At 38.4% G+C, this 24,425-nt stretch overlaps 1 protein-coding gene across 2 annotated transcripts in view; it reads right to left on the reverse strand.

Annotated features, from left to right (window-relative positions):
• Positions 1-24,425, reverse strand: part of DNAJC13 (DnaJ heat shock protein family (Hsp40) member C13) — a 158,751-nt gene that overhangs the window by 30,727 nt on the left and 103,599 nt on the right. For both annotated transcript variants that reach the window (XM_004003339.6, XM_042237066.2), the window contains exons 34-42: positions 21,832-21,947; positions 20,058-20,136; positions 18,304-18,439; positions 16,114-16,298; positions 15,618-15,692; positions 14,164-14,283; positions 11,231-11,410; positions 1,998-2,165; positions 889-1,002 (exon numbers count right to left, since the gene is read on the reverse strand). In XM_004003339.6, the coding sequence (XP_004003388.1) occupies positions 889-1,002; positions 1,998-2,165; positions 11,231-11,410; positions 14,164-14,283; positions 15,618-15,692; positions 16,114-16,298; positions 18,304-18,439; positions 20,058-20,136; positions 21,832-21,947 (1,173 nt within the window). The remainder of the gene's footprint in view (positions 1-888; positions 1,003-1,997; positions 2,166-11,230; positions 11,411-14,163; positions 14,284-15,617; positions 15,693-16,113; positions 16,299-18,303; positions 18,440-20,057; positions 20,137-21,831; positions 21,948-24,425) is intronic.

A 24,425-nucleotide genomic window follows, 5' to 3' on the forward strand; every position in this document is an offset into this window, starting at 1 on the left:
ATGAAGTATCTTAGACCTAGTTTTTACAAGCAAGTATGACATGTGGCTCTCCTCTCAGCAGACATTTGGCCTGGTCAGATATAGGGCAATGGAATTAAGAGATGAACATGTCTGAACTGGTTTTAAAAAGTAATACATTAAGTGATAAAGTGCAAGAAAATAGGGTCTCTGAATTAAAAAAGCAAGGTGACAAATCAAGAAGAATTTCCATTTAAGGACAAAGCAAAAGATAGGAAAACAGGAAAGGAACTGGGAAAAAAATAGCCCAAAGAAGATTTTGGTTGAAATTACATAAAATTTAGATTGGACTGAAATAATATGTAAAAGTGTATAATAAATTGTAAAGAAAAGTGAATGCTCCTCTGTCCATGGGATTCTCCAGGCAAGAATACTGGAGTGGATCACCATTTCCCTCTCCAGGGGATCTTCCCGACACAGGACTCGAACCTGGGTCTCCTGTATTGCAGGCAGATTCTTTACCAACTGAGCTAGGAGGGAAGCAGGAATAAACTGTAAAGGGCTAAACAAAGAAAGAATGATATTCTCTCTCTTCTGGTAAAAAAACAGATGATATGTAGAAATCTGAGACTGGTTCTTCCTAGCTCTGCACTTCTCAAAACTTCTATCAATGAAGAGCTCTGAGTGACTATCATGAAATGAGTGGTAAGCCAAATTTTGCATAATCCAGGACACTGAGTGATGGTTACTCTTTAATGAAGTCCAAACTCACAAACATAAATGTCTTCCAAACCATCAAGATTCAACCGTCTAGTTATGTGTTATCCAGGCCAACTCTTATTTCCCATTCTACTCTCTGTCTTTTGATTTTTTCTGACTTACTACCTTCTCCACTATAAGGTGGCAGGATGCAAGAAATTATTAACTTACTTTTTTAATCATGCTTTCCTGTTGAGATTCAAGAAATTCAAGTAGTTCTGCTCTTGTAGAATTGTTCCATATCAAATAGGGGCTCTCTGTGTTACTGTTAAGCATCTTCAAAATCTAGAAGACAGAATATTACTGTTTTATAATATTTAGGAAAAATATTGAAGTTATCATTATTGAAATTGTCTATGACACACCAAGCTCTGTAACAGGAACCTTAAGTACAATGTACTTGAATAATTTTAACGAGTTTGAAAATATAATGTTTACCATTCTGCAGCTGAGAAAAATCAAGACTTCTTTGACAAAGATCAAATTATTTGCTCCAGGTCTCACAATATTTAAGTGGTGAAACTGGAATTCAAATTTGAGTCTGTTTTCACATCTCATTTTTAACATTTGCTCTGCTTTGGTGAAAATCACACACGCTATTTTATTAAAGCATTTTATAAACAGTAAATATAAGCTTAAAAAGACTACCACACGACCTTTATATACATATATTTGAAAACAAAATCTAAGTCTTTATGAAGCATACTCCTAGAAAGGGAAGCAGAATTTACGGGCAGAGATTCAGTTCCAATTTTCTCAGCCAAACCCTGATTCAAGGCTGCATTAAGTAGTTCTGCAGACATAAGCTTATGCCTGCTTAGCCATCTACAGTGCTTTCCCTTTGTGTCGCTCTGCTCAATTTTAAGTGTACACATACACAGTTAACTCTCCTTTAAATGTTTTTTTTGTGGGGAGGGAGAGTGGGGGTGTGTGTCTCACGGCTTGCAGGATCTTATTTCCTCAACCAGGGACTGAATCCAGGCCCTTGACTTGAATCCAAATCCTAACCACTGGACCATCAGGGAATTCCCTAAGTTTTTACACTTTACATTTTCTGAGCTTTGTGCTAGGAGGAAAGAAGGGAGTTATTATCCCCAGACGTATAGAGCTGCTATCATCAGCACCAAGGCACAATAACCAAATTTCTTAGTTGAGAGAACAAGTGTGTGCGCATTTTCAATTTTTAGATTTCTGAAAGCAATCAACATTGTTATATTCCTCTATTATGTAGAGGATCTTGCAGTATCTATCAAAACACAGGCTAGCTCTGAAGCACATACCTCAGTAGCACTAATAACAGCAAGTTTTCTAGCAACATACGGGGTCAGCATGCCAGCTAAACTTTTCCTAATGGTTGGATTTTCTGGTGTTGCTTGTTCTTCAGGCAGATAACCTCCAAGGCGACTTAGAGCTCGGACACTCAGTTTGGCAAGGCTGTTGGCTACTTCCTGTTACAAAAAAATTAACACATTTATTAAAATAGATCTCTTATCAGGAAATAGTACATTTATGGAATCAAAACAGTATGGAACATATTAAGGAAGAGAAAGCAAAGAAAAAGAAACAAAAAAGGTACTGAAGTCCTCAACACTAATGTCGAGTTTATGAAAAGTGAAAGTCAAGAGAATTCAGTACCACCAAATCAGCTTGAAAACAAATGTTAAAGGGACTTATATAATTAGGAAATACAAGACAAGAAAAAGATATTAAAAAAAAAAAAAGAAAAATCCAAATAATTAAGAAAATGGCTAAAGGTTCATCAGTTCAGTTCAGTTCAGTCGCTCAGTCGTGTCTGACTCTTTGCGACCCCATGAATTGCAGCACGCCAGGCCTCCCTGTCCATCACCAACTCCCGGAGTTGAATCAAACTCATGTCCAATGAGTCAGTGATGCCATCCAGCCATCTCATCCTCTGTTGTCCCCTTCTCCTCTTGCCCACAGTCCCTCCCAGCATCAGAGTCTTTTCCAATGAGTCAACTCTTTGCATGAGGTGGCCAAAGTACTGGAGTTTCAGCTTTAGCATCAGTCCTTCGAAAGAACACCCACGACTGATCTCCTTTAGGATGGACTGGTTGGATCTCCTTGCAGTTCAAGGGACTCTCAAGAGTCTTCTCCAACATCAAAGTTCAAAAGCATCAATTCTTTGGCGTTCAGCTTTCTTTACAGTCCAACTCTCACATCCATACATGACCACTGGAAAAACCATAGCCTTGACTAGACGGACCTTTGTTGGCAAAGTAATGTCTCTGCTTTTGAATATACTGTCTAGGTTGGTCATAACTTTCCTTCAAAGGAGTAAGCGTCTTTTAATTTCATGGCTGCCATCACCATCTGCAGTGATTTGGGAGCCCAAAATATAAAGTCTGACACTGTTTCCCCATGGGACTAGATGCCATGAGCTTAGTTTTCTGAATGTTGAGCTTTAAGGCAATTTTTTCACTCTCCTCTTTCACCTTCATCAAGAGGCTTTTTAGTTCCACTTCACTTTCTGCCGTAAGGGTGGTGTCATCTGCATATCTGAAGTTATTGATATTTCTCCCGGCAATCTTGATCCCAGCTTGTGCTTCTTCCAGCCCAGCGTTTCTCATGATGTACTCCGCGTGTAAGTTAAATAAGCAGGGTGACAATACACAGCCTTGACGTACTCCTTTTCCTATTTGGAACCAGTCTGTTGTTCGATGTCTAGTTCTAACTGTTGCTTCCTGATCTGCATATATAGGTTTCTCAAGAGGTAGGTCAGGTGGTCTGGTATATATTAATAATTGCCTTAAAAATAAATGTATTAAATGCTGCAACCAAAAGACACAGACAGCTGAATGGATAATACAAAAATAAGACCCATATATATGCTGTCTAGAAGAAATCCACTTCAGACCTAAAGACACATATAATGACTGAAACTGAGAGGGTAGAAAAATATATTCCACGCCAATGTAAACCAAAAGAAAGCTGGAATAGCAATCCTCATATTAGACTAAGGAGACCTTAAAATAAAGAATATTACAAGAGATAAGGAAGGACACTACCTAATGATTGCAAACATCTATACAACCAACATCGGAGCACCTCAGCACGTAAAACAAACACTAACAGACACAAAAGGAGAAACTGACAGTGACACAATAATGGGAGGAGACTTTAACACCCCACTTATACCAATGGACAGATCATGAAAACAGAAAATGAATAAGGAAACACAAGTCTTAAATGATACATTAGACAAGATGGATCTCACTGATCTCTTCAGGACATTTCATCCAAATACAGAAGAATACACTTCCTTCTCAAGTGCACATGGAACATTACATTCTCCAGGATACACCACATCTTGGGTCATAATTCTAACCTCAGTAAATTTAAGAAAACTGAAACTGTATCAAGCATCTTCTCTGACCACAATGCTATGAGACGAGACATCAATTACAAGAAAAAAAATGTAAAAAACACAAACATACGAAATTAAACAATACGTTTCTAAATAACAAACTGGTTACTGAAGAAATCAAAAGGCAAATCAAAAAATTCCTAGAAACAAATGACAAGGAAAACACAACTCAAAATGTATGGGATCCAGCAAAAGCAGCTCTAACAGGGACGTTTATAGCAACACAATCCTGCCTCAAGACACAAGAAAAAAAATCACACAACCTGACGTTACACCTAAAACAACTGGAAAAATTATTTAAAACAAACAAACAAACAAACAAAAAACCCCCGAAAACTAGCAGAAGAATCATAAAGATCAGAGCAGAAATCAATGAAAAAGAAATCAAAGAAACAACAGTAAAGATTAACAAAACTAAAAGATGGTTCTTTGAGAAGATAAACAAAATTTACAAACCTTTAGCCAGACTCATCAAGAAAAAAAGAGAAGAATGAAATCAACAAAATTACAAATGAAAAAGGAGAGGTTACAACAGACAGTGCAGACATATAAAGGATTATGAGACTATTATGAACAACTATATGGCAATAAAATGGATAAACTGGAAGAAATGGACAGACTCTTAGAAAAGTTCACAATCTTTCAAGACTGAAACAGGAAGAAATAGAAATTATGAAAAATCCAATTACAAGTACTGAAATCAAAACTGTGGTCAAAAATCTCCCAAAAAACAAAAGCCCAGGACCAGATGGTTTCACAGGTGAATTCTATCAAACATTTAGAGACGTGCTAATGCCTATCCTTCTAAAACTCCTTCAAGAAACTGCAGAGGAAGAAACACTTCCGAACCCATTCTATGAGGCCACCAATACCCTGGTACCAAAACCAGACAAAGACAACACACAAAAAAGAAAGCTACAAGCCAATATCAGTGATAAACATAGATGTTAAAATGCTCAACAAAATTCTAGCAAACAGATTTCAACAACACATTAAAAAGCTAACACACCATGATAAAGTTGAGTTTATTCCAGTGATGGAAGGACTCTTCACTATAGGCAAATCAATCAATGTGATACACCATATAAACCAACTGAAAGATAAACATATGATAATTTCAATAATGTGGAAAAAGCCTTTGACAAAATTCAGCATGCTTTTATGATCAAAACTCTTCAAAAAATGGGCACAAAAGGAACCTACCTCAACATAGTAAAGGCCATATATGATAAGCCCACAACAAACATTATTCGCAATGGTGAAAAACTGCAACCATTCCCCCTAAGATCAGGAACAAGTCAAGGGTGTCCACTCTCACCCCTAGGATTCAACAGAGCTTTGGAAGTCCTAGCTACAGAAATCAGAGTGGAAAAAGAAATAAAAGGAATCCAGATTGGAAAAGTAAAGGTCTCACTGTTTGCAGATGACATGATACTGTACATGGAAAACCTTAAAGATACTATCAGAAAATTACTAGAGCTAATCAGTGAATTTAGCAAAGTCACAGGACAGAAAATCAATACACAGAAATCACTTGCATTCCTATATACTAACAATGAAAAATCAGAAAGAGAAATTAAGGAATCAACCCCATTCATGACCGCAACAAAAAGAATAAAATATTTAGGAATACGACTACCTAAGGAGACAAAAAAAAACCGCATACAGAAACCTATAAGACATTGATGAAAGAAATCAAAGATGACATTAACAAATGGAGAGATATTCCATGTTACTGGGGTGGAGGAATCAACACTGCGAAAATGACTATACTACCAAACAATCTACAGATTCAATGCGATCCCTATCAAATTACCAATGGCATTTTTCATAGAACTAGAACAAAAAAAAATCTCACAATTCACATGGAAATGCAAAAGACCCCTAAGAGCCAAAGCAGTCTTGAGAAAGAAGAACGGAGCTGAAGGAATCAACCTTCCTGACTTCAGACTATACTACAAAGCTAGAGTCATCAAAACAGTATGACACTGGCACAAAAACAGAAATATAGACTAATGGAACAAGATAGAAAGCCCAGAAATAAACCCACATACCTATGGGTACCTTATTTTTGACAAAGGAGTCAAGAATATACACAGGGGAAAGATAGCCTCTTCAATAATTGGTTCTGGGATAACTGGACAGCTGCACATAAAAAAATGAAATTAGAACACTTTCCTAATACCGTATACAAAGATAGACTCAAAATGGATTAAAGACCTAAATGTAAGACCAGAAACTATAAAACTGTTAGAGGAAAACATAGCCACAACACTTGATAACATAAATCAAAGCAAGATCCTATATAAGCCCTGTCCTAGAGAAATAAAAGCAAAAATAAACAAGTGGGACCTGATTAAACTTAAAAGCTTTTGCACAGCAAAGGAAACTGTAAACAAGGTGAAAAGACAACCCTAAGAATGGGAGACAAAAATACCAAATGAAACAATGGACAAAGGATTAATTTCCAAAATATACAAACAACTTGTATAACTCAAGGCCAGAAAAAAAAACAACTCAATCAAAAAGCGGGAGAAAAGACCTAAACGGAAATTTCTCCAAAGAGGCCATACAGATGGCTAATAAACACATGAAAAGACGCTCAACACTGCTCATCGTTAGACAAGTGCAAATCAAAACTACAATGAGATATCACCTCACACTGGTCAGAAAGGCCATCATCAGCTAGAGGAGGTGTGGAGAAAAGGGAATGCTCTTGTGCTGTTGGAAGGAATGTAAACTGATACAGCCACTATGGAAGATGGTATGGAGATTCCTTAAAAAACTAGAATAAAACCACCGTATGACTCAGCAATCCCACTCCCAGGCATATACCCTGAGGAAACCAAAACTGAAAAAGACACATGTACCCTTATGTTCATTGCAGCACTATTTACAATGGCTAGAGCATGGAAGCACCTAGATGTCCATCGACAGATGAATGGATAAAGAAGTTATGTACATATACACAATGGAATATTACTCAGCCATAAAAAGGAACACATTTGAGTCAGTACTAATGAGGTGGATGAATCTATAGCCTATTATACAGAGTGAAGTCAGTCAGAAACAAAAAGATAAATACCATATACTAATGCAAATATAAGGAATTTAACAAGATTGTACCTAAAAATTTATTTGCAGGGCAGTAGTGACAGAATGTGGTCAACTGGAGAAGGGAATGGCAAACCACTTCAGTATTCCTGCCTTGAGAACCCCATGAACAGTATGAAAAGGCAAAATGATAGGATACTGAAAGAGGAACTCCCCAGGTCAGTAGGTGCCCAATATGCTATAGGAGATCAGTGGAGAAATAACTCCAGAAAGGATGAAGGGATGAAGCCAAAGCAAAAACAATACCCAGCTGTGGATGTGGCTGGTGATAGAAGCAAGGTCCGATGCTGTAAAGAGCAATATTGCATAGGAACCTGGAATGTCAGGTCCATGAATCAAGGCAAATTGGAAGTGGTCAAACGAGATGGCAAGAGTGAACATCGACATTCTAGGAATCAGTGAACTAAAATGGACTGGAATGGATGAATTTAACTCAGATGACCATTATATCTACCATTGCGGACAGGAAATCCTCAAAAGATATGGAGTAGCCATCATGGTCAACAAAAGAGTCCAAATGCAGTATTTGGATGCAATATCAAAAATGACAGAATGATCTCTGTTCATCTCCAAGGCAAACCATTCAATATCACAGTTATCCAAGTCTAGGCCCTAACCAGTAACGCTGAAGAAGCTGAAGTTGAATGGTTCTATGAAGACCTACAAGACCTTTTAGAACTAACACCCAAAAAAGATGTCCTTTTCATTATAGGGGACTGGAATACAAAAGTAGGAAGTCAAGAAACACCTGGAGTAACAGGCAAATTTGGCCTTGGAATGCGGAATGAAGCAGGGCAAAGACTAATAGAGTTTTGCCAAGAAAATGCACTGGTCATAGCAAAGACCCTCTTCCAATAACACAAGAGAAGACTCTACACATGGACATCACCAGATGGTCAACACCGAAATCAGACTGATTATATTCTTTGCAGCCAAAGATGGAGAAGCTCTATACAATCAATAAAAACAAGACCAGAAGCTGACTGTGGCTCAGATCATGAACTCCTTATTACCAAATTCAGACTTAAATGGAAGAAAGTAGGGAAAACCGCTAGATCATTCAGGTACGACTTAAATCAAATCCCTTATGATTATACAGTGGAAGTGAGAAGTACATTTAAGGGCCTAGATCTCATAGAGTGCTTGATGAACTATGGAATGAGGTTCATGACACTGTACAGGAGACAGGGATCAAGACCATCCACATGGAAAAGAAATGCAAAAAAGCAAAATGGCTGTCTGGGGAGGCCTTACAAATGGCTGTGAAAAGAAGAGAGGTGAAAAGCAAAGGAGAAAAGGAAAGATATAAGCATCTGAATGCAGAGTTCCAGAGAATAGCAAGAAGAGATAAGAAAGCCTTCTTCAGCAATCAATGCAGAGAAATAGAGGAAAACAACAGAATGGGAAAGACTAGAGATCTCTTCAAGAAAATTAGAGATACCAAGGGAACATTTCATGCAAAGATGGGCTTGATAAAGGACAGAAATGGTATGGACTTAACAGAAGCAGAAGATATTAAGAAGAGGTGGCAAGAATACATGGAAGAACTGTATAAAAAAGATCTTCATGATTCAGATAATCATGATGGTGTGATCACTCATCTAGAGCCAGACTTCCTGGAATGTGAAGTCAAGTGGGCCTTGGAAAGCATCACTACGAACAAAGCTAGTGGAGACGATGGAATTCCAGTTGAGCTGTTTCAAATCCCGAAAGATGATGCTGTGAAAGTGCTGCACTCAATATGCCAGCAAACCTGGAAAACTCAGCAGTGGCCACGGGACTGGAAAAGGTCAGTTTTCATTCCAATCCCAAAGAAAGGCAATGCCAAAGAATGCTCAAACTACCGCACAATTGCACTCATCTCACACACTAGTAAAGCAATGCTCAAAATTCTCCAAGCCAGGCTTCGGCAATACGTGAACTGTGAACTTCCTGATGTTCAAGCTGGTTTTAGAAAAGGCAGAGGAACCACAGATCAAATTGCCAACATCCACTGGATCATGGAAAAAGCAAGAGAAAGTTCCAGAAAAACATCAATTTCTGCTTTATTGACTATGCCAAAGCCTTTGACTGTGTGGATCACAAGAAACTGGAAAATTCTGAGAGATGACCTGCCTCTTGAGAAATCTGTATGCAGGTCAGGAAGCAGCAGTTAGAACTGGACATGGAACAACAGACTAGTTCCAAATAGGAAAAGGAGTACATCAAGGCTGTATATTGTCACCCTGCTTATTTAACTTATATGCAGAGTACGTCATGAGAAACGCTGGACTGGAAGAAGCACAAGCTGGAATGAAGATTGCCTGGAGAAATATCAATAACCTCAGATATGCAGATGACACCACCCTTATGGCACAAAGTGAAGAGGAACTAAAAAGCCTCTTGATGAACGTGAAACTGGAGAGCGAAAAAGTTGGCTTAAAGTTCAACATTCAGAAAACGAAGATCATGGCATCTGCATGGGAAATAGATGGGAAACAGTGGAAACAGTCTCAGACTTAATTTTTTTGGGCCCCCAAATCACTGCAGATGGTGATTGCAGCCATGAAATTAAAAGACGCTTACTCCTTGGAAGGAAAGTTATGACCAACCTAGAGAGCATATTCAAAAGCAGACATTACTTTGCCGACTAAGGTCCATCTAGTCAAGGCTATGGTTTTTCCAGTAGCCATGTATGGATGTGAGAGTTGGACTGTGAAGAAGGCAGAGCGCCAAAGAATGGATGCTTTTGAACTGTGGTGTTGGAGAAGACTCTTGAGAGTCCCTTGGACTGCAAGGAGATCCAACCAGTCCATTCTGAGGGAGATCCACCCTGGGATTTCTTTGGAAGGACTGATGCTAAAGCTGAAACTCCAGTACTTTGGCCACCTCATGGGAAGAGTTGACTCATTGGAAAAGACTCTGATGCTGGGGAGGGATTGGGGGCAGGAGAAGGGAACGACCGAGGATGAGATGGCTGGATGGCATCACTGACTCGATGGACGTGAGTCTGAGTGAACTCCGGGAGTTGGTGATGGACAGGGAGGCCTGGTGTGCTGCAATTCATGGGGTCGCAAAGAGTCGGACATGACTGAGCTACTGAACTGAACTGAAGTGAAGAAACAGACATAAAGAACAGACTTAGGAACTCAAAGAGGGCAGGAGAGGGTGAGATGTATGGAGAGAGTAATATGGAAACTTACATTACCATATTTTTAAAATAGATAGCTAATGGGAATTTGCTGTATGTCTCAGGCAACTCAAACAAGAGCTCTATACCAACCTAGGGGGTAGGGTGGCGAGGGAGAAGGGAGAGAGGTTCAAGAGGGAGGGGACATATGTATACCTATGGCTGATTCATGCTGATGTTTGACAGAAAATAACAAAATTGTTTAAAGCAATTATCCTTCAACTAAAAAGTAAAGAATTTGAAATTAAAAAATGATTAAAAGAAAAGTTCATGCATTACAGCTTATTCTTCTATTTATATGAAAGACAATCAGGATCTATGTTGTCATTTATATCCAATATAGTAACTTTTTGATAACTGGAACAAGCACCCTGGGGGATAGGATGGGGAACAAGAGATGATTAAGTAGATTTGATCACTAGAGGCACATACTCACAATATGAATAATGAATAAGAAAGGAGTGACAGAAAAAGTATCTGTAAGTTAAAAAAAAAAATCTGTAAAAAAAAATCAGGTAAGTTCTCAAGCGTTTAGGTAAACAAGCTTCAACAGGACTGTTATCACTTCCTTGTTTATACAACCATAATTCTGCAATCACAAAGGTGATTCTGAGTAATCAAGAAAAGATTAAGTTATGCCCAGTATATGCTATTGCAAATTCCATGGTCTTGAATTCTTCTGGGATAAGTGGTTAAAATAAAAAGATTTGGGGCTTAAAGAACAATAAGCTTAATAATCTTGAAAAACAGTTTATGCCTTGAGGGCTCCAGATAGCTAGGGCTTTGCTTTTGCATTAATCTACAGTTTGGGTTCAAATTCAGTGTTAAAGTAATGTTCACATTACCTGCTGGTTTGTTTCTTCACTTTTCTGAATACCACTCTCTTCCAGGGTGTAGTCATAATTAAACAGATAACCAAGCAGATGCCACAAAATTCCAGCTTGTAATAGGTGTGTCTGTAGCCAGAAATCCACAGCAAAAGAGCTAACACATTCTACCCCAAGGGCAGCCACTCTTGGAATACTCTGAGAATAAAAGTAATGGAATTAAAGGATTTTTAAAAAAAGCTCCCAAGAGAAACAGACTGTGAATGTATGAGAAGCTACTTAACTATCTTATTGTATGTGTGTTTACCTCCTCTTATATTTTCTATTCTGGTTTATATCTGAGTCCTATATCATTTAAAGCCTAAAATTAAAGTAACCATGTGACAAGACACAGAATTACTATTTTAAAAAATTAATTTGAAAACTGAAGCATGGTTGTTTACAATATTGTATTAGTTTCAGGTATACAACACAGAGATTCTTTTTTTTTTGGAGATTATATTCTATTATAGTTAATACAAGATATTGGATATAAGTCTTTGTGTTATACAATTGGATAACAAATCCTTCCTATCTATTTTATGAATGAAAGTGAAAGTCACTCAGTCATGTCTGACTCTTTGCAACCCCATGGACTATACAGTCCATGGAATTCTCCAGGCCAAAACACTGGAGTGGGTAGCGTTTCCCTTCTCCAGGGGATCTTCCCAACCCAGGGATAGAATCCAGGTCTCTTACATTGTAGGCAGGTTGTTTACCAGCTGAGCCATAAGGGAAGCCCAAGAATACTGGAGTGGGTAGCCTAACCCTTCTCCAGCAGATCTTCCTGACCTAGGAATCAAACCAGGGTCTCCTGCACTGTAGGCAGAATCTTTACCAACTGAGCTATCAGGGAAGCCCATTTTATACATAGCAGTTTGTATTTGTTAATTCCATTTTCCTCATTTGTCCCTCCTTGCCTCCCTCTTCCTTTTCTTTTTGGCAACCATAAGTTTGTTTTCTATGTCTGTGAGACTGTTTCTATTTTGTATATATGTTCATTTGTATTATTTTTTAGATTCCACATTTAAGTGATATCATACAGTGCCTGTCTTTGTCTGACTTGTTACACTAAGCATAATATTCTCTAGGTCATTCATACTGCTGCAAATGGCAATATTTCATTCTTTGTTTATGGCTCAATAACATTCCATTGTGTGTATTTGTGTGTATATATAAAGTGTGTGTGTGTATACACATCAACTTAAGCCAACCATTTGTTGATGAACACCTGGGTTGTTTTCATGCCTTTGCTATTATGAATAGTGCTATGAACACAGGGTGCACATATATTTTCAAATGTGTAGTTTTCCAGATAGGTACCTAGGAGTGGAACTTCTGGATCATATAGTAGCTCTGGGGCTTCCCTGGTGGTTCAGGCAGTAAAGAATCTGCCTGCAATGCAGGAGACCCAGGTTCAATCCCTGGGTCAAAAAGATCCCATGGAGAAGGGAATGGTTACCCACTTCAGTATTCTTTCTCTATTTTTAGTTTTATTAGGGAACCTCCGGAGAAGGCGATGGCACCCCACTCCAGTACTCTTGCCTGGAAAATCCCATGGACAGAGGAGCCCGGTGGGCTGCAGTCCATGGGGTCGGGAAGAGTCGGACATGACTGAGCGACTTCACTTTCACTTTTCACTTTCCTGCATTGGAGAAGGAAAGGGCAACCCACTCCAGTGTTCTTGTCTGGAGAATCCCCAGGGATGGCCTGGTAGGCTGCCATCTATGGGGTCGCACAGAGTCGGATACAACTGAAGCGACTTAGCAGCAACAGCAGCAGGGAACCTCCATGCTGTTTTCCATAGTGGCTGTACTACACCAACTTATATTCCCAACAACAGTATACAAGGGATCTCTTTCTCCACATCCTCTCCAGCATTTATTATTTGTAGACTTTTTGGTGATAGACATTCTGACCAAAGTGAGGTGATACCTCAATGTGGATTTGATTTGTACCAGAATTACTATCTTTGGAGCCAATTAGTGTTAAAGACTTGAGAATACTGTTTTGTTTCACCTCTTGTATTTTTAAAAACAGTGATGAGGCATTAGTAGCAATACATGTGCCAGTAATCTTAAGTATATCAATGAAGCCTTTAGTGTAAGTGTACAGATTTACTTCTTTATACCAGCATTTCTTTCTTATTAGACACACCTAAGTATGTCAAGTAAATATAGCTGGGGACGTGTTTTCATCAGATTCCTTATTTCTAGGTACCTTAGCCCAGGATCAGCAAGCTAATCCTATTCTATTCCAACACAACTGTCACTCTGCTCAGTTACCAGAGAATCTCTTTCCTTTCCCATCACTTAACACATCACCCATAGTCAACTTCCCTCAGCAGTGCTGGACTGGGAAGAACAGCAAGCTCTCAGATCCCTATGGCCTTTTCATGCTATGACTTGACTCTTGGCTCAGAGATTAAAAGCGTTTGCCTACAATGTGAGAGACTCGGGTTCGATCCCTGGGTTGGGAAGATCCCCTGGAGAAGGAAATGGCAACCCACTCCAGTATTCTTGCCTGGAGAATCCCATGGAGAGAGGAGCCTGGCAGGCTACAGTCCACGGGGTCCCAAAGAATTGGACACGACTTCACTTTCACTTTCCTTCACTTTACTTTCACTAGACTGATAGCTTAGTCTTCTCTCTTGCTTCCCTGCCTGTTCAAATGTTCAGAGGAAACCAACTTCCATCTAGATATGTCACTCTTGTCTTATTCTTTGTGGGCCAGCCCAGGAACAAAGTCATCATTTACAGCAAGGATTCAGTGAAAAACGTTTTTAGAGATCCATGTCATTTACTTGAAAATAATTTTAGGAAAACAACTTATTTATAAATTGAGGACTGGCTACTTGACGAGAAAACTAATTGCTGACTGAATCCAGAAAAACAGTAAACGGTAACATCTACCTTGCCGAAATAGAGCACCCGACAGAGATCCCTGATGATGCCGGGCATTTCTGTAATCTTCTCTCGGCATTCTTCAAACTGGGCAGCCACACTATAGCATCTGCTTATGTGTCCACACACCTGCAGATAACACAACAGAGTAAAAAAAGGTCACTTGTGCATTCCTGTTTAAGACAGTGGAAATCAAATCAGCAGAGATTCGTAATAATGTTTAATGATATATATGACGCTCCAAAATTAAACAGAACATTTCTACCGAATTATCAGTATTTCTGGTTAAGATACCCTATAGATACAAGGTTGGCAAACCACGGCCACTATACGGCCACAGGCCAAGTCAACCATGATCTGTCTTTGTATGGTCAGGAAGCCTTAGCTTTTACATTTGCAAAGAGTTGTAAAAGTCACAAATAAGAAACATGCAATAGGATTTCCCTGGTGGTAGTGGACAAGAATCTATCTGCCAATGCAGGAAACACAGGTTTGATCCCTGGTCCAGAAAGAGTCCACATGCCGTGGGGCAATAAAGTCCATGTGCCACAACTACTAAACCTGTGCTCTAGAGTCCTCCAGCAGCAACTACTAAAGCCCATTCACCCTAGCACCAGTGCTCAGTGACAAGAGAAGTCACTGCAATTAGAAACCTGTGCACCATGATAAAGAGAAGCCCCCACTTCCGCAAGGAGAAAGCCCATGCTCTGCAACAAAGACCCAGTCCAACCAAAAATAAATAAATAATTTAAAAGATATGCAACAGACTACATGTAACCTGAATGTCTCAAATAATCACCCTCTAGCCCCTTATAAAAAAAAGTTTGCCAACTTCTGGATTAAAGTATTTTTGCCCTGAATTGTAATAATGTACTATACTTATTAATAAAAATACAGATGAAACTCAAAAGCCTGTACCGAATTGTTTTCTATTCTAAATTTTGCTGGCATACACAAAAGGTCAAAAAGATGCATTTTACAGTGATCTTAATGTTCCTGATGGATCTTCTACCAAATAATCCAACAGAAAAGAAGAAAATGAAAAATTCTAGGTATGGGAGTAAAGTATGGAAGTAAAGAAGGAATTAAGGAAGGGGATGGAAGATAAGTGAAACAAAAATGGAAAAATTACAGATGTTTGAAACTGGGTAAAGGGGATATGGGATTCATTATATCACTCTATTATAAGGAAAAAAAATTAAGCCAACAGATTACATATGATTTACCACAGTGCTTATTAAAGTGTGATACACAGAATAACAGCATCAGTATCATCTGGGAATTTTGTTAGAAAAGCATATTCTCAGGCTCCTACCCTAGCCTTTCTGAATCAGAAACTTTGGGCAGAGGACCTGGGAGGCAGACCTCAGCAACCCAGGTTTTAATGAGCCCTCAAAGTGATTCTAAAACACACCTAACATCTGAACTACTAGTCTAGAGTAACTTTCTTGGAATAGCCTTACCTGTACTGACATGTCACTTGGTTTACTAGAACGATTCAAGACAGCCACACAGCGACTAAATGCCTCTTGTAACACCTGCACAGAAAGAAGTCTGCAGTTAACTCTCAAAGTTTGAAACAAGCCTCCTCTGCTAGGAACAAAACATTAATTAACCTTCTAGTATTAGAAACTTGGCAAATAAATGTTGGCTCAATTAACATTTGATAAATAAACAAGTAAACAAAGAACCCTGCAGTTTTTTCAAAGCATCCTGCTACACTATTTTGCAAGTAATATTAAGTTCACCAACTTTGAATCTAATATTCTCCAATTCATATTATGCAATAAGGCTCCATTTATTTTAATTTTGGTATTAGAATATAAAGAACATGGTAATCTGTTGCAATAAATTAAAGAAACTGTATCAACTGTATTCATACTTGGTGAATTCTTTATTGCTAAGAGACAGTTTGCCTAAACTAGCTTTAAGACAAGGACAAAGATCATTCCATATTACCTCAATCCCATTCTCCCGTCTAAGCTCTTCAGCATTGAGGGCTGAGCAGTTAACCGTATGGAAAGCCAGCTCTGCAGCAGCAGGCAACAATGGTGATTCTTTTGAGAAAAGGAGGTCATCTGAAGTTTCCATTGTTATAGTCCTAATTAGCATGGGGTATCCTGCATATTTATAAGGCTGTAAATCTGAAATAATTATGATTTTAAGTTAATTTTTAATTACATTGTCAAAAAGAAATTAAAACAGCCAACATCTTAAATGTTTCCTAATTCTAGTTTATATAAAGAAATTAAACTGAGAACAAATCCCTTGGATCTTTTCTACTAGCAAACTTGTTTGGTTGACCTCTCTAAAATGCTTCTACTAGAAAAAGAGTAGTTCCTGGTATAAACTTTGTGTATAGTGGTTTTGATCCTTCGCAGAGTATCTACTTTCTGTATGGTCCATGTGATCTTTATAACTTTTACCTTTTGAGAATGACCAATAATCTACTTTAACCCATTTTTAAGACAGCTTAAATAAAAAAAGCTCCTTGGAACTGGTCCTGGTAGTCCTAACACATACATACATAAGGAAAAGAGTGAATGAATTAATGTTAAGTTCTATCAGATGAGGACCCACTACCGTAGAACTTACTGAGTATAAACTCCCTTTGTGAAAAGTAGAAGACAGCGTGAAAAAAAATTCTCACCTTGATAACACATAAAATGAGCTACAGCTGCACTATGGTGGCTAAAATAGAGTTATCAGCCAAAAAACAAACCAATGGTTTGAAAAGACTTCTTTAAATTTATTCTCATTAGTGATAAATGTCATGTAACTAAATGTTTTACAAATGCTTTCTGTTGAATTTATATGCAAAACTCAATCAATTAATCACTGCTCTAATGTCCAAGCTGCTCAATCCCCATGATGTCCCCTCCAATAAACTAGAATCCTACTTATCTTAAATTACCCAACACTCCTGTTTATCTCAGATTTCTCATTATTCTCTTATCTCCCACCATCCTACAGAGCAAATAGGTTTCCCATTTTGTGTGTAAGCCAAGTTTAGCTCCAAGCCAATGGACACACCTGTTATACTGAAACTAAATCCAACCTCCCCAACAAAGTCTAACTGTTAGGCTACCACAAATCACCCTAAAAACAACATCGGAAATTCCCAATAACCTGTACCAAAAAATCACTTATTTCATTTATAAAATTTTCAGTGTTCCACAAGATCAGAGGATTTTGAGAGCTACCACAGAAAAATGAAGCGTGAGGGGATATATATGACCATTTGAAAAGCCTCTCTTGCCTTTTTTTTAAAAGATTTATTTATTTAATTTTTTGGCTGTGGTGGGTCTTCATTGTTGCACACGGGCTTTCTCCAGTTGCATAAAGCAGCGTGCAGCTTCTCATTGTGGTGGCTTCTCCTGTTCGGAAGCATAGCTCTAGGTTCAAGGACTTCAGTAGTTGCACCTTGCAGGCTCTAGAGCATGGGCTCAGCAGTTGTGGCACACAGGCTCAGTTGCTCCAAGGCATGTGAAACATTCCCAGGCCAAGGATTGGACCAGTGTCCCTTGCACTGGAAGGTGGATTCTTAACCACTGGACCTCGAAGGAAGCTCTGTTGCTTTTTAAAAAACAGAACACCCTAGATGTTTTCAGCCTTTAGACGTTTATAGATAGGTGGAGTCTTACAAAAGACATGATCCTTAAATTCCAGGTCCATTTTAGATCTCATTTAAATATGTTTATTATTAAATGGCTAAAGACAAAACTAACCAAGTACCTCCACAGAACAGAAATGTCCTTTAAGAAGGAACAATGAAATCTTATTGAGAATGTAAACTACTGAAAAACATAGGCAAGAATTGTAAGGTATAAAACAAACATTTTGGGTCTAACTACAGAAAACTACTCTTTTACTGTATTTAAAATGGAATTCCAAGAGTCTTCTGCATAAATAATTAGAAATACGTAGGAGGAAGGTTCAAGAGGGAGGGGACATATGTATACTTACGGCTGATTCACAGTGTTGTACAGCAGAAACCAACACAACATTGTAAAGCAATTATTCTCCAAATAAAAATAAATTTAATAAAAAATAATAAAAAAAATATTAATCCCCTCCAAAAGAAATAAGCGGCAGAAACAAGGAACATGGTAGACTTAGCTAGAGGAAAAATCATAACACATGCCTTACCTTCTTTATGACGGTTGAAGAGAATGCTCTGAGTTTTCAGAATTAAAATTATATTCTCTGGATCTGGTCCATCCATAATTTTTGCTGATTTGGTACATAAAAATTCATAGGCTTTATTTACCTTTTCAAACATATCCTGTATGTAACCAAAGACAATCAACCTTGAATTCAGAACACCTAAAATCACAACTTAGAACACAGCTAGTTTGTATTTTACTAATAACTTTAGTTACTATTTTGTTCTGTTTTTTATATTAAGGAATTCATTAGAACTGTAATTTAGGTGGCATAGTTTTCAGATGAAACAACTTTTTTTTCCCCATAAAAGGTATTCAATGATCTCAATACCATTTACTGAAAATTTTTTCTTCACTGGCTTATACCATAAATGTTATATTAAATTCATATACACCAGATATAGTTTCTGAATTGTTATAAAAATAGTTATAAGAGGTACTATTTTTTAAGCACTATGGCAGGCACTTTGCTAAATGCTTTACATACATTATTTCACATAATTCTCAAAACACTATATAAGGTGTGTACCCTTAATAACCTCATTTTTAAGATGTTACATAACTTGCCTAAGGTCACAAAGCCCACTGCTGACAGAGCTAAGACTCCTATATCCATGCTCTTAATTACTATTCTATAATGTTCCTTGATCTATATGTTGATCTTTGTGCCAGTAGAATACTGTATTACTATTGTAGTTTTACAGAGTACTTAGTATCTGGTAGTTTAAGTCTAGAAATATAATACTGATTTCAAAATTTCTTCCTATATTGACTGTTTTCTTTCCTAGATTAATCTGAACTGCTTTAAATTTCTCAAAAAATGTCCCAGGTTTTTTGATTAAAACTACCTTAAGTACATAAAAGTGATTTTTTTTTCAATGCTATCTTCCTACTCAGGAATATTGCCTATCTCTAATAAAAAACACTAGCCTTGAATCAGGGGAAACTACCTGAAGTTTTTAGCAACAGACTATGAGCACTAGTTTTAGGGGTCCTTATGTGATTTTATGAGTGTCCACTGGCATTATAGTAGGAAGCTGCAAAAGACAAGATCAGGGAATGCTGGCAGCAGATGACTTTAACTCTGAACCAAATTTTCTGTTTTTTCATTAACAGTCATAAGAAGTTGGATGTCATTAGAAAGAAAGAAACTACCCAAAGCAATCTGAGTGGCAATGGATCACTGACAAATGAATTAAGTTCACCCATCTCTTGGCTGTCTTCAATTACTCATATGACAGCTCATTAGAGTTCATTTTCAAACAAACATGGGTAAGAAAAGAGAATTAAAACCTTAAGTTACTAGTCGTGCTTCCCCAGTGGCTCAGCTGATAAAGAACTGGCCTGCCAATGCAGGAGACGCCAAGAAATGTGGGTTTGATCCCTAAGTCAGGAAGACCCACTGGAGAAGGAAATGGCATCCTGCTAAAGTATTACTTATTCTTGCCTGGAAAATTCCATGGACAGAGGAGCCTGGTGGGCTACAGTCCATGGGATCACAAAGAGTCAGACATGACTGAGCACACTCACACTAGTCAAAGAACAGTCCTTTTGATAAAATGAGAGATGACCATCTATGCAAAAAATGAGCACGTCGATCAGAAGTTAATTTAACATATACTAGACATATATTATGAGGCAGACACTGGTGCATAAGTATATCTTTTCTCTACCTGAAACAGCAGTAGAACAAAAGCAAGTCAACCCCAAGGCCCTAACTCGAAAGGCAGTACATACCCTCCCTTCTGGATTCTTATCAGGATGATATTTCTGTGCAAGTCTGAAGTAAGCTTTTCTAATTTTGCTCTCATCATGCCTGCAAAATAGGAAAACTGTTTCATGAATTGAGTAATGTACAAGAAAAATATTTACACAATCATCTAAAATGATTATTTTAAGAACCTTACTTTTATTGTGTATGATCATATATTAGGCACCTAATTAAATCAGTAAGACTTAAGTAGGTTTGTTCTTTTTTAAAAAATGTTTTATCTATTTTAATTAAAGGATAATTCCTTTACAATATTGCGATGGTTTCTGTCATAAATCAGTATGAATCAGCTATTGGCATACATGTGTTCCCTCCATCTTGAACCTCCCTCACAATTCCTCCTCACCCTATCCCCCTAGGTCTACACAGAGCACCAGCTTTGGGTGCCCTGCTTCATGCATCAAACTCTCACTGGTTATCTATTTTACATATGGTAATGTATATGTTTCAATGCTATTTTTTCAAATTATCCCACCCTCTTCTCCTGCTAAGTCCAAAAGTCTGTTCTCTACATCTGTGTAGCCTTTGCTGCCCTATATGTAGGATCATTGATAAAGATTATTCTTATGTATAATCTTTACCCTTAAAAAAAAGTTGCCTATACAAGGTTACCATATTCACTTCAAATAACAAAACCATATTTGGGGTTCAAATAACTTAGAATTAATTTTAAATCAACTTTTCAAAATGTCACTTCAAACTATAATTCTAAGTTATTTTAACCTTCAGTTCAGTTACTCAGCCGTGTCCAACTCTTTGCATTCCCATGGACTGCAGCATACAGGTTTCCCTGTCCATCACCAACTCCCAGAGCTTGCTCCAACTCATGTCCATTGAGTCCATGATGCCACCCAACCATCTCGTCTTCTGTCGTCCCCTTTTCCTCCTTCCTGAATCTTTCCCAACATCAGGGTCTTTTCTAATCAATCAGTTCTTCGTATCAGCTGGCCAAAGTATTGAAGCTTCAGCATCAGTCCTTCAAAAGAATATTCAGGACTGATTTCCTTTAGCATAGACTGGTTGGATCTCCTTGCTGTCCAAGGAACTCTCAAGAGTCTTCTCCAACATCACAGTTCGAAAGCATCAATTTTTCGACACTCAGCTTTCTTTATGATCTAACTCTCACATCTATACATGTGGTGTTGGAGAAGACGCTTTAGAGTCTCTTGGACTGCAAGGAGATCCAACCAGTCCATTCTGAAGGAGATCAGCCCTGGGATTTCTTTGGAAGGAATGATGCTGAAGCTGAAACTCCAGTACTTTGGCCACCTCATGCGAAGAGTTGACTCATTGGAAAAGACTCTGATGCTGGGAGGGACTGAAGGTAGGAGGAGAAGGGACGACAGAGGATGAGATGGCTGGATGGCATCACTGACTCGATGGACGTGAGTCTGAGTGAACTCCGGGAGTTGGTGATGGACAGGGAGGCCTGGTGTGCTGCGATTCATGGGGTCGCAAAGAGTTGGACACAACTGAGCAACTGAACTGAACTGAACTGGAAAAACCATAGCTTCAACTATCAGGACCTTTGTCGGTAAAGTTTTAACTTTCAGCCTATACTTAAAATGTTTTTCTTTTTTTTTCCTATCATATGTATTCTACTATAAACTTCACTGATTAATAAATCTGCATTCTTTCCTATACGTATTTACTATCCTAGACACACTGCTATCAAATATCTTCCTTAGGTATAAGACAAATTGCAAGGAGATGGGAAAGATGATACTAAAAATGACTCACGGTCCCTGTCCTTGAGGGAGATTAAGCAGTTCATAAGCATCATCTATTGACATTGTAGGTGGCTTCTTTTCTACTTCCTTCTTCCAGGCATCAAGGGTATCTTTTAGAAGCTTGACCTTAAAGACAGAATCAAAAGTTATGTTTAGCAGCAGCAGCAGCAAAGTAAAACTATTTCAGAATATAATTTGTAAGTTATGAAACTGTTGTGTTATATTTACTTAGATTGACATTTTAGGCTAAACAACGAACAGCTTTCTAAATACAAATAACCAGAATTTCCTTCTAGTATTGTTAAATGTTAGGTAGCAAAGTATTTGTTACAGGGCTATTATTTTTTTTAAGTGGTATCTTAATTCTCGGCCAATTTTTGCCTCTCCTTTTAATTGTTAAAGAAACAGAAAGTATGGAAAATGTAGAAATTAGTAATGAACTGACAAAAATAAGAGTGTCCCAGGAATTAATGCTATGCTTTTTATGTGAACTCTCAGTTAATCTTACCAACCACCACAGGAATAGCTGCTATTAGTAGTAACAGCACTATTATCATACCTGAGGTTTAGAGAAGCCAAGCAATACACTCAATAATATGTTGTTGTTGTTTAGTTGCTAAGTCATGTCTAACTTTCTACAGCCCCATGGACTGTAGCCCAGGCACGAATAGTGGAGTGGATTGCCATTTCCTTCTTTAAAGGATTTTCCCAACCCAGGGATCAAACCCATGTCTCCTGTACTATGGGTGAATTCTTTACCTCTGAGTCACCTAGTAAGTAAGTAAGTGAAGTCACTCAGTCGTGTCCGAGACTGAGTGACCCCATGGACAGTAGCCTACCAGGCTCCTCTATCCATGGGATTTTCCAGGCAATAGCACTGGAGTGGATTGCCATTCCTTCTCCAGTGGATCTTCCCGACCCAGGGATCAAACCAGGGTCTATCGCATTGTAGACAGATGCTTTACCGTCTGAGCCACCAGGGAAGCCCATAAATAGGTGACCCACAAAGAGCCTGTCCAGGATTAGAAACCGAACCTTACACAACCAAACAGATAATCGTACCCTAGACTGATGAGCTATCAATCACCAAACAAACTCAACCCCAAACTGCCTAACTTCAGCATCTGTGAGCTTAATCATTCTCTTATAAAGACAAGCTCCCACCAAGCTATTATAACATGTAATTATATTATATAATTACCTAACCTTAGTATATTATATAATCTCTTAATAGATTAAGAAGATTAAGAGATTAAGGAGAGGTGGCAAGAATACATAGAACTATGCAAAAAAAGGTCTTAATGACCAAGGTAAGTATGATGGTGTCGTCACTCACCTAGAGCCCGGCATTCTGGAGCATGAAGTTAGGTTGGCCTTAGGAAACACTACTATGGACAAAGCTAGTGGAAGTGATGGAATTCCAGCTGAGCTATTTTAACTCCTAAAAGATGATGCTGTTAAAGTACTGCATTCAATATGTCAGCAAACTTGGAAAACTAAGCATGGCCACAGGACTGGAAAAAGGTCAGTTTTCATTCCAATCCCAAAGAAGGGCAATGCCAAAGAATGTTCAAACTACTATACAACTGCACTCATTTCACCTGCTAATAAGGTTATGCTCAGAATTCTTCAAGTTAGGCTTCAGGCAGTATGTGAACTGAGACTTTCCAAATATACAAGCCGGGCTTAGGAAAGGCAGAGGAGTTTGTTGGATCATGGAGAAACCAAGGGAGTTCCAGAAAAACACCTACTTCTGCTTCATTGACTACACTGAAGCCTCTAACTATGTGGATCACAACAAACTGCGGAAAATTCGTAAGAGATGGGACTACCAGACCACCTCGTCTCCTGAGAAAACTGTTCGCGGTAGAGAAGCAACAGTTAGAACTGGACATGGAACAACAGACTGGTTTAAAATTGGCAAAGGAGTATATCAAGGCTCCAAAATCACTGTGAACAGTGACCACAGGCATGAGATTAAAAGATGCTTGCTCCCTGGAAGGAAAGCTATGACACATCTAGACAGCATATTTAAAAGCAGAGACATCACTTAGCTGACAAAGGTCTGGACAGTAAAAAATACGGTTTTCCTAACAGTTATATACGATGTGAAAACTGGACCATAAAGAAGGCTGAGCGCCAAAGAACTGATGCTTCTGAATTGTGGTGTTGGAGAAGATTCTTGAGAGCCCTTTGGAGAGCAAGGAGATCAAGCCAGTCAATCCTAAAGGAAATCAACCTTAAATATTCACTGGAAGGACTGATGCTGAAGCTGAAGCTCCAATACAACCTGATGGCAAACAGCTGATGCAATGGAAAAGAACCTGATGCTGGGAAAAACTCAGGGCATGAAGAGAGGGGGGCAACAGAGGATGAGATGGTTGGATAGCATTACCAACTCAATGGATATGAGTTTCACCAAACTCCAGGAGAGGGTGAAGGGCAGGAAAGCCTGGCACACTGCAACCCATGGAGCGGAAAAGAGTCAGACACAACTTAGCGATGGAACGTCAACAAATTTTGTTACATGTATGAAATTGAGTTTGTTTTTTGTCAGAAAAGATCAAGATTGTAAAGTCCTTTTATGCTCCCTGTAAAAACTTT

This window comes from Ovis aries, chromosome 1, assembly GCF_016772045.2.
Source record: "Ovis aries strain OAR_USU_Benz2616 breed Rambouillet chromosome 1, ARS-UI_Ramb_v3.0, whole genome shotgun sequence".
In the NCBI taxonomy this organism is placed as follows: Eukaryota; Metazoa; Chordata; class Mammalia; order Artiodactyla; family Bovidae; genus Ovis; species Ovis aries.